This window comes from Papaver somniferum, chromosome 4, assembly GCF_003573695.1.
Source record: "Papaver somniferum cultivar HN1 chromosome 4, ASM357369v1, whole genome shotgun sequence".
In the NCBI taxonomy this organism is placed as follows: domain Eukaryota; kingdom Viridiplantae; phylum Streptophyta; class Magnoliopsida; order Ranunculales; family Papaveraceae; genus Papaver; species Papaver somniferum.
The window spans coordinates 44163676-44174027 of NC_039361.1; the positions used below are offsets into that span (position 1 = coordinate 44163676).

The 10352-nt window shown below is 38.7% G+C and overlaps 1 protein-coding gene across 1 annotated transcript; it reads left to right on the forward strand.

The window, feature by feature from the left end:
• Positions 1 to 8669: 8669 nt before the first annotated feature.
• LOC113272431 lies at positions 8670 to 10076 on the forward strand. Its single transcript, XM_026522265.1, has one exon. The coding sequence runs from the start codon at positions 8670 to 8672 to the stop codon at positions 10074 to 10076; it is 1407 nt and encodes a 468-aa protein (XP_026378050.1).
• Positions 10077 to 10352: the final 276 nt, after the last annotated feature.

Below are 10352 nucleotides of genomic sequence, written 5' to 3' on the forward strand. Positions count from 1 at the left end.
ATTTGAATACATAAATAAATACGCTCAAGTGCTGCATTCCAGTTTTATGCTTTTGTTGATGGAAGAACGACAATAATAGAGGTTGTTAATTAAGTACATCACTACTACTAAGCTAATTTTAATGATTATCTATATATATTTCCCTTTAAACTGCAAAGCGACTGTTGACCAAACACACTCTTGTTTTTGAGTGCTGAAGAGCCTCTATCAACTTCCAAGCTTGACCATTAAGATACTCAACGTTGGACCCATCGATTTGTTGGTCGTATCGCAGCCGGAACCTTTAAGTCTTCCTGTATCAATTAGTTGAACTACATACAAACAATATTCTTGGACAGGAGCTACCGAGGGACGTCTCATAGGAACAATTGTCGTGTCATGCCTGAGCTGAAGTTCTGGCTCCGCCCCTGCGCCCATTCTATATATTAATTAAAGTTTGTCCAAGACTGCGAAACGTCAGTTCCGTCCTTGTTTATGGAGAGGAGCAACCAGAATTGTCACCACACGTAATAGTCTTTTCTTTCTCTTTCTTTTTAAACACGCCACAAAAACTATAAACGGTGCAAGTTGAAGCTGCAAAAAAAGCTCGAAAAAGTTCAAACAGAGGAAGCGTGATTCAATATGGTTCACAAGGTCGACTTATATGATGTTTTCAAAAGATTGATTTTGGTCACGGAAGTGTCTACATGTGTCATATAATTATTTGTAGATACATGATGATGATGAGCCATTAATGATAATGATCTGAGATAAAGAAAAAGAAGATGTGTGTATTAAATGGAGAGATGCACGCATATCACATATAGACAGACGTACGTCAATTTCACGTTTCTTATATGATGATCCAGCAGCTACTGTAGTTGAAGATACAGTTTTGACTGACCGTTGCTTGCATGCATATATCTGGAAAGTAAAGACATTGTCATAAGAACTACAGAGGTGGTTCAACCCCTCCTGTCGGGGGAGTCAGGAGCCAATTAAGAGTATCATTGATTGTTGCATTAAGATAAGCAGGTCGACCAAGCGGGGTCTAACAAACTACTTGAGACTTGAGAGCAATACTTTGTGAATATACCCCGCATTCTTATGATTGTGCTTTATCTAAAGAGTAAATACATAATCCTATGATTGTCCCATTACAAATTAAAACTGAAAAATTTGTCATCGGCAGGGTGAAATTTACAAATATGAGTACCCAAGAGTGAAGATTGAATTCTTTGTTGCCTCCCTGAGTTCTCCCCTCTCTCCTCTCCGTGAGTTCTCCCGTCCGTCGCCTATTCTAGCCGTTACTCAGTGTCGTCTTCCTACAACGGCTAGTTCCAACGGCCGAATCTCACCGGAGTCCTTACCTGAATTTTAAAATCCGCTCGAAAACGTCTATGAATCTGAGTTCAAATGATGCATTATTACACCAATAGTTAATCTTTTCTTCTTCTGAGTTCTATGGATACATTACACCACTCAAACCAATTCAATCTTTCAAAACACATCCAGAACCCAATCACCGAAACAGAACAGATGAAGATAATCACAAACATCGCTAGCACCACAGTCATCACATACAGCACTAACCACACAAATCACATTAACAACACCTGAATCACTAGTTACATCAGATTGGAAGCTGGATTTTCCCCTTCCAAGAAAAATTATAAACACCCGATCATCACCAGTGCTCAACTCACAGAGGTTGCCTCAATTGAAAATATAATCAGAATTTATTTCAAACTAAAGGAAACCAAGATTTCTTTTCCTTTGCAATTCAGTGTTCTACAAACCAATCTCAATTCTAATAAGCTCTATTCAGTTACAGTATCTCAATTTCAAGGCAATTCATTTTAGCTCAGATTGGAAATTACTACCTCACTTTCTATCTAGAAAATCCTTACGTCAGATATGATTCCCTGAAGATATTTTTTAGTGGTAGCTACAATTGGTACAATTTTGTTCTTGGCATAAGCTCTAAATTGGGTCATAAGGCTTTGCTTGATATCTATCTACAACAATCTCCCTCTCCAGCTCTGAGGTATTTCGACTACCAATATATAAGGGTCAACTGCTTGGAACCTGCAAATCTAAATCCTGGTATGTATCTGTCTAGAAGTTTGACTAAGCTTTATGAGGGTAAGATTTCATTCTATTTCATACGGCATTTTATATCCCCCAAAACATTACATAAGAATCTCTTTTTCCATTCATGTTATAAAAACTTTTATCTTTAGATATTCCTATAATTTGAACCACTGTCCTAATCATGTGATCTCTTCCATGTATGCCTACTGGTCTCACTACACTAACACTCTAGTATATGTTGGAAATCATAGTAAAATTGTCTCAAGAAACAATTCTGATAGCAGGCACAATTATTTAACAACAAAAAAACCATCTTTAAAAACCAACACAACTTTGTTTTACAACTTAGTAGCTTGCCATATCCAGCATGTCATGCACTATTCTAAAATTAAAATCACATGTTCGCTATATAACTCTCACATCTCCCTGAGCATTGTTTTGAAGCCTACCTGGCTAGACATTCACTGCATCTCTAGATACACTGGTTGCTTTCTTTGCAGATCCGGCCACATCAGCTCTATATACTCGATCTACAACTCTTGCTTCAACTCCTGGTGGCAATGGCTCATCAGCTGGTAATTCATGTGGATAAGTTATATCCCCAAGCCATGCACTGGCTATCTCCGCAACATCTGCAGCAATTTGTCGGACTGCTGGAGCAAGCATGAACATGTTAGGAAAGAGTACCATCTCCACAGAAATAAGAAGGGAATCATTCATATGAATTTGAGCTTTGACGTCGTCAGGAACTGGTTCTACGAAAAATCCCTGACGGGCACCCCCACATACAATCCTCTCATCCCCCACCAGCACAACCCCTTCATTGACCACAAATCGTCCTCGTTTGGGATGAAGCGCATACATAACCCAGCCATTCTTAACACCAACGAGCCGCCCATTTTCGATCCGACCTCGCTCGAAATTGTGCTGATGATTGCCATCCCCAGCTTCTGCATGCATAACACCTCCATCTCCAGACCCTGCACTGACAAGATCATCACTAGAACTACTCTGCATCTGATCTTCAACTATACCTGCAATTGCGGCGCACATACTAGAAGCACCATCCTAGAAATTTTTTGCACAAAAAAAAAAGTTTTAATCAATTTCATTGCCCATATTAGCAATCCATGTTTTATAACACAATTCAAGGTCAAAATTCGCTTGAAATCCAGAATTCCTTACCTGATGCGAAGGCTGAATGGATCGGGCTCTTTTTGGTTCACTCTGACTACCCTCATGGGATACCTGATCTTCTTTCATTGCTTGGGAATCCAAGAACTGTGTTTTTCTTGGAATTTTGTTAGACATAAAGAAATTGCAGTGTGGCCTGGTACTTCTCTGGGAAAACTGAATGAGAAACTGAAAGAACTTACCCTCTCTTTGGTTTTATCTGGCTGGGAAGAGCAACAGTCTTTCAATCACAACTGTCAATTTCCCAAGGGTTAGAGATTGGAACTCCGATCTCCAGTCCTAGAGATTGGTATTGCCAGATAACACACATTAGCAAGCCTAAGGGCTACATAACTTGGCCTAGAAAAAGCAATTACCTCTCATTGGATCATATAAAGCGGTAACAAACACTTGGCATGAACAAATTGACCATACTAGCGGGTCGGACTCTGAGTATAAATCAATGGGTTTTACCCGCGAACATTGATCTGATTAAAGCTCATCTTCAGATTGGGCTGGACTTGTTGGATTATCTGACTCGGAGGGTTACATTACACATGCCCATTCAGATGCAAGCTGAGTCACATTCTGAGAGGACAAAAATGGTCTGGTGGCAACCACATTTCTTTACTTCAGGCACCTCTCCAATCATAATCAGTAACAAGGTAAATGTGCAACACGGTAAAAAGGTAAAAATCAATCCTCATTTCTCGAATACTGATGTCACTAACGTATTAGAAACTAGCATTCTGGTTTTTGACAGGTTGCAGTCCAAAGGGCCATTAGCCATAGTTGACCAAGTCAACAAGCGCTTAGTTGTCTGCTCTAAGCACAAGTACGACTGCATAATCATCTCAACTGCAACTGTTAACCATTTCAATTACGACAAAGCGCAAAGTTTTCCCGTGAACATTTTTCAAATTAAAGTTAGTCCCATCACCATCAACTACATTGTACTCCTGTATAACCCTCACAATCACAGTAAACATAACCCTCTCACCTATTTTATTCTCTGGTTTCATGCCCTATACACAATGGCCTCCTCCTCCAATTCTAATCCACCTTCCATCGATAACCTGTTCAAGAAAATGAATATAACTTTAACCATCCCCGAGGACTTATTTCCAAAGGATTTCTCAACTCTGAGAATATCAAAACAAAACAAGTTCAGGATTGGAAAGGTTGTTTCATCGGCAAACTTTGTAGTAATATCTGCTTCCAAACATCAAGAGTTAGCAATTTCATCAATGCTCACTGGGAGATGATTGGCAGAATCGAAGTTGAAATATGGAATAAAAGAAGAAATTTCTACATTCTCAGAACCACTAATGAAGAAGACTACTTTACTTTGAGGGATTGAGGCACTAGAGGAGTCTTTGATAAGCTAATGGTTCTAGTGGGTGTTCCATCAAAGGGTCATGAACTTATTGATGAAGAGATGTTCTCTAAGGTTATGATCTGGCTTCTAATTAAGAGAATACCCACTCACATAATACCAAACATAACAAACATTATTCAACCAATTGGTGTCTACCAAGGTCAGAAAAAAGCCTATGGCAGAGACAGATTTGAGAAAAATGTGGAACTCAAGGTAACCATCAATGTAAAAATATCTCTCAAGTTTGGAATAGAAGCTTTTGAAACTACTACCATCTCACACTGGTTGGAGTGTGCCTATGCTCTTAATGGCATCAAATTCTGCAAAGTTTGTAGAATTTTTGATCACCCAAGACTTCTTTGCCCTGCACCCCCAAACCAAAACACTCATGGTTACCATCACTTACCAACCCTTCAGCCAGCACCTGCACCTATAACTCCTAGACAAAAACAGGTCCAAGATGGAAAAGCTATCATTCACGGGCACTACTCTGATGCTGATGCAACTGCTGTGATTGACGCAAAAATGAAAATTGCTAAAAGATTGGAGTTGGAAAAGTCAATAGCAAACATTGCTTCTACATCAAATAGTAACATTGTCTTTGGAGCTCAATCTCGTATTGCTGAAACCCAGACCCCTACTGCTGAAGCTCAAGATTCTCCTCACCCAGATGTCTTAGCTTGTCATATTAGAAACAAAAGATTAGATTTGGAAAAGAAGATAACAGGTTATTACAAGAAAAAACACCCAAAGTGGAAGGCTGTTGCAAGGTCTTCTCCCAGCAACAAAAATTCTTTGAGCAAGAATGATGAGGAAAATACTGATGCTGAACTTGATGCTGCTAAACAATTCTTCCCAGTCATCACTATACCAAATTACTTTCCTTCTCATTCCCTTCCAAACTTGGCTCAGATAAAAGAAAATATGGATGCTGAAGCAAGTAAGAATAAAAAAGCTGCATGGAAAGAAAAGAAAAAGGATCATACTTTTAAGCATCTTGAAGACATTTCCCTCAACACCATATCTACCTCCTTTATGGACTCAAAGAGAAAGAAGGTTATTCCAAATGAAGAAACGGGTGCAGTAAACAACATGGAAATGACAAGTGCTAAAAGATACAAGGATTAAACTGACTCTACTCAGCAGATGGACAACCACCTCAAATACTTGGATAATGGCTCTTCGGATTGCCCTACAGCTGGAACAAGGGTATATAATATCAACTCAGTCCATTGCTACTATTACTATTACTCTAACCATCTGTTTAATTCACTTGTGGTATTTTTGATTCATAAGCATTATGATAGAATTATTAGAAGGCCTACCTCTAAGTATCCAACAGTGTCATATTTTTGGCAATTCTTCACTTCCTTAGCATGGAATTGTCAAGGATTGGGAACTAGGGATGCTAAAAGATACCTCAATGACATTCTTAATAAATTAAACCCTGACATAATATTCTTGTCTGAAACTAGGCAAAAGCATGATAAACTCAAGAAAACTTTACATGACTTAGGAGTAAACAACTTCTGGTATGTTAACCCAGGTGGGGCTAGTGGCACTGCAGGTGGTTTAGCCTTATTATGGAAAAGGAATCTAAACCTGGAAGTCTTAGATTGGTCTATAAACCACATTAATGATGTCATCAGAAGTGCCAACAGCCCCCCTTGGTCATTCACATGTTACTATGGTAATCCTAATGACACTCAATCCAAGTTAAACTCTTGGAAATCCATTGAGCAAACTGCTATCTCTCACAAACTTCCTTGGCTGGTCACTGGAGACTTCAACTTCATTCTTCATGATACAGAAAATTTCAGTTCCCATCCCAATGATGCAAATGAAGCCTCTATATTCAATGAAAAGATTCAAAATTTAGATCTCATTGACCGTGGTTTATCTGGCTGCCCTTTCACTTGGTCAAACAAGAGAAAAAGTCTTGCTCTAACTGAGCAAAGATTGGATAGAGGTCTAGATAATGATAGTTGGTTGTATATTTTCCCAAACACTACTATCACAAATATGCTAGCCATTGGTTCTGACCATCACCCAATTCTATTAAATCTCCACTAGAAGAATGGTAAGATACCACTCAAATTTTTTGGTCCTTGGATAGATCATGCTGATTGCAGGAAAATTATTGATGAATGCTGGAACAAGGTCACCCAAGGATCAATTGCTTTCTCAATTTCCAGAAAGCTTAAAGACATCAAATTACAAATCAGAGTTTGGAACAAGGAAGTGTATGGAAATATCAAAACCAACATTGAAGAGTGAAAGCAACACTTAACTTGGTTACATACTTACTAATTCAGAACTGATAGAGGACAAGCTCTAGCTGATGCAAGAAAGCAACTCAAAAACTGACATGACATTGAAGAGAAATTCTGGAAAACTAAGAGCAGAGATCAACTTATCAAGCTGGGGGATCAAAACACAAGCTACTTCCACAGAGCCACAAAAAGTAGATCAAGAAGGAATAAAATTGAAACAATTCAAACTGAAGAAGGTAGTTGGATCACAGAACAACAGGAGGTAAAAGACTGCTTTACCAACCATTTTTCTCATATGGCAACAACTGAAACTATCAAACCCTCCTATGAAATAATCAATCTCATCCCCTCAACCATAACTCCTGATAATAATATCACCCTCAACAGAAGACCAGAACCTGAAGAAATTAAGGCCATCTTATTCAGTATGGCAAATGACACAGCCCCAGGTCTAGATGGTTTTCCACCAAAATTCTTTAAAATCAACTGGGATATTATAGGTAATGATATTGTCTCAATGGTTCAAAACGTCTTCCTCTCTGGGCACTTGCTAAAACAGATGAATGCCACATTCATAGCTCTCATCCCCAAGATTGACAACCCAACTTCCCCTAGCCATTTCAGACCTATCAGCCTCTGTAACACCACCTACAAAATCATCTCTAAACTCTTAGCTCAAAGAATGAAGCCATTACTAAACAAAATCATATCCCCCCTATCAATCAACATTCATTTCTAGGAGGCAAATATCTGACAATATAACTATTGCTCATGAAATTATACACACCATGAGATCTAAAAGAGGAAAAAAAGGTAATTCTGGTACTATGGGAATAAAAATTGATATGGCCAAGGCCTTTGACAGAGTGGACTGGGGCTTTTTGATAACAATTATGAATAAACTTGGCTTTGATGACCTATGGTGCAATAAGATTTATCAATGCATATCAACCACCACATCATCTGTTCTCATCAATGGTTCTCCTGACAAATTCTTCAAACCCTCTAGAGGACTAAGGCAAGGTGATCCTCTATCTCCCTATCTGTTCTTATTCTGCATGGAATACCTTTCAAGAACTTTACTGCATGCTGAGGAGATAAGACTTATTCATGGAATAAAGATCTGCAAGGCAGCACCCTTTATCAGTCATCTCCTGTTTGCTGATGATTGCATGATCTTCTTCAAGGCAAATAAAATAGAAACGCAAAATATTATGCAGCTCCTGCAGACTTTTGGAAATACTTCTGGGCATCTTATCAACTTCCATAAATCTGGAGTCTTCTTCAGCAAAAACACCAACCCAGAGCTCATTCCTCAAATTAGCAATGCTATGGGAGCTCAAGTTCTTCAGCTCGATGATAAATACCTATGATCTCCTTTATTCACACGTAGAATCAAAATCAACTCTTTCAAGACTGGAGTAGAAAAATTCAAGCTGAGACTCACTGGTTGGAAACATACACCTCTTAACCCTGCTGGTAGAGAGGTAATCATCAAATCTGTCACCTCTTCAGCTTGCATTTACCAAATGAACTGCTTTAAGGTGCCTAAGAAAACTTGCAAAGACATTAATAATCTCCAAAGAGACTTCTTCTGGGGTAAGAACATAGAGAATCCTTCTGGTTATTACCCTAAGGCTTGGACAGCAGTTTGCAAGCCAAAAGCTCTAGGAGGTCTAGGATTCATGAATATAAAATTATTTAACAGCTCCATGATAAAAAAAATTGGATGGAGACTTGAGCAAGATAAAGATTATTTATGGTTTAAACTCATGGATGCCAGATATCTTCTAGGCAGAAATGTTCTCAGCATGAACACTAAAGCCAAGGATGGGGACTCCTGGATATGGAAAGGAATCCTAGAAGGTATAAGCAACATACAACAACACTGCTCCTGGAGGATTGGAAATGGCAGAAGGATCCAAATTTGCAAAGACGTATGGTTACCAAACTCCACAGCAAAACTTCAAAAACCCCATCGCTGCCCTCATTATATATATAAGTTAGAAGCCTTGATTATTCCAGATGGAAATTGGGATGAAGCTCAAATTTCTAACATTTTCATCAGGGAGGAAGCTGCAGTTATTCTTACTGTACAGACACACCCAAATGAAGAAGACAGAATGATTTGGAACATCAACAACATAGGAGTTTTTTCTGTCAAGGACCTTTACCAGGCAAAAATTGATCACCTCTACAGAAATGACACCCCAGCTGGCTATTGGGAAACCATTTGGAACATGGAGGTGGCTCCAGTAATCAAAATCTTTATTTGGAAATGTGCACATGGAATTCTTCCCACAAATGCCAAGACAGCTAACATACTTCATTACATCAATCCATTATGCACTGTCTGCAATAGTGGAGAAGAAGAAACCATGTCTCACATGTTCCTAAATTACACTACTACTGCTTCAGTTTGGCAGGAAATTCTTGGCACCTCCCATACTCTCTTTGATAACAATACTATCTTCATTGAGTGGATGAACTCCTGGTTTCAACTAGGAAACACTGATTGCAGCATCTTTGCCACCACATGTTGGTACATTTGTAAAGCTAGATGTGATTTTATATTTAAACAAATCCAGACTTACGTGGGAGTAATCACCTTCAGAATAAGGCAGTATTTGTGCAACCATAATAGAATTCATGCAGTGCCAAATCATATCTTGAACAACTTCCCTCTCTTACCAGAGGAAGCTGAAAATACTCATGCACATTACACCTGGAATGCAGAAACAGGATTTGGGAAACATATCAGTATCTGTACTATTCAAGATCCTGAGAACTTTGTTTGTTACACTTCCTTAACTATGACAGATTTTGCAGGAAACATCATTGGCACTAGAGGACATCCAGGACACTATGGAGAATGGGGAGTCACAGGAGGCGCCGACCTAGCTTTCCAGTGGGCCAAAGAGATGCAACACACAAACATTGCAATATCTGCTGAATCAATGGACATTCTATATCGTTTCAAACTACTCTACAATGAAGCTTCTCAAGGAAGATTTCATCTCAAATACTATGAAGCGGGACAAAGTCAAGAAGACACTAGTACAAATATGGCCATAAATCCCATATCCTTTGTTTTATTAAATCTTGGTATTATTACTCGTAGTCAAAACATGGAGGCGTTTAACTTAGCCTTCTTTGCAAGAACAACGTTGGCAGACTGAGTGGTACATCCACAGTTGCTGCAACACAACTCATATGTACTGCCTCTTAGTGCCTTTCCAGGCCTAAGCCTTTCCTATAAAAAAAAAGAATTCTTTGTTTCCTAACTTGCGGTAGGTCCAATCAATAACCACCAAAAAATCAAAGACCAAGGCCAATTGAATATTTACATTATATTGATTATTTAAAAGGTTAAGATACAGTTAGAATGACATTGCCATTATCACGATAGGGTGACGTCTTTTTATTTTTTTCAAAAATCTAAAAGGTGGTGAATT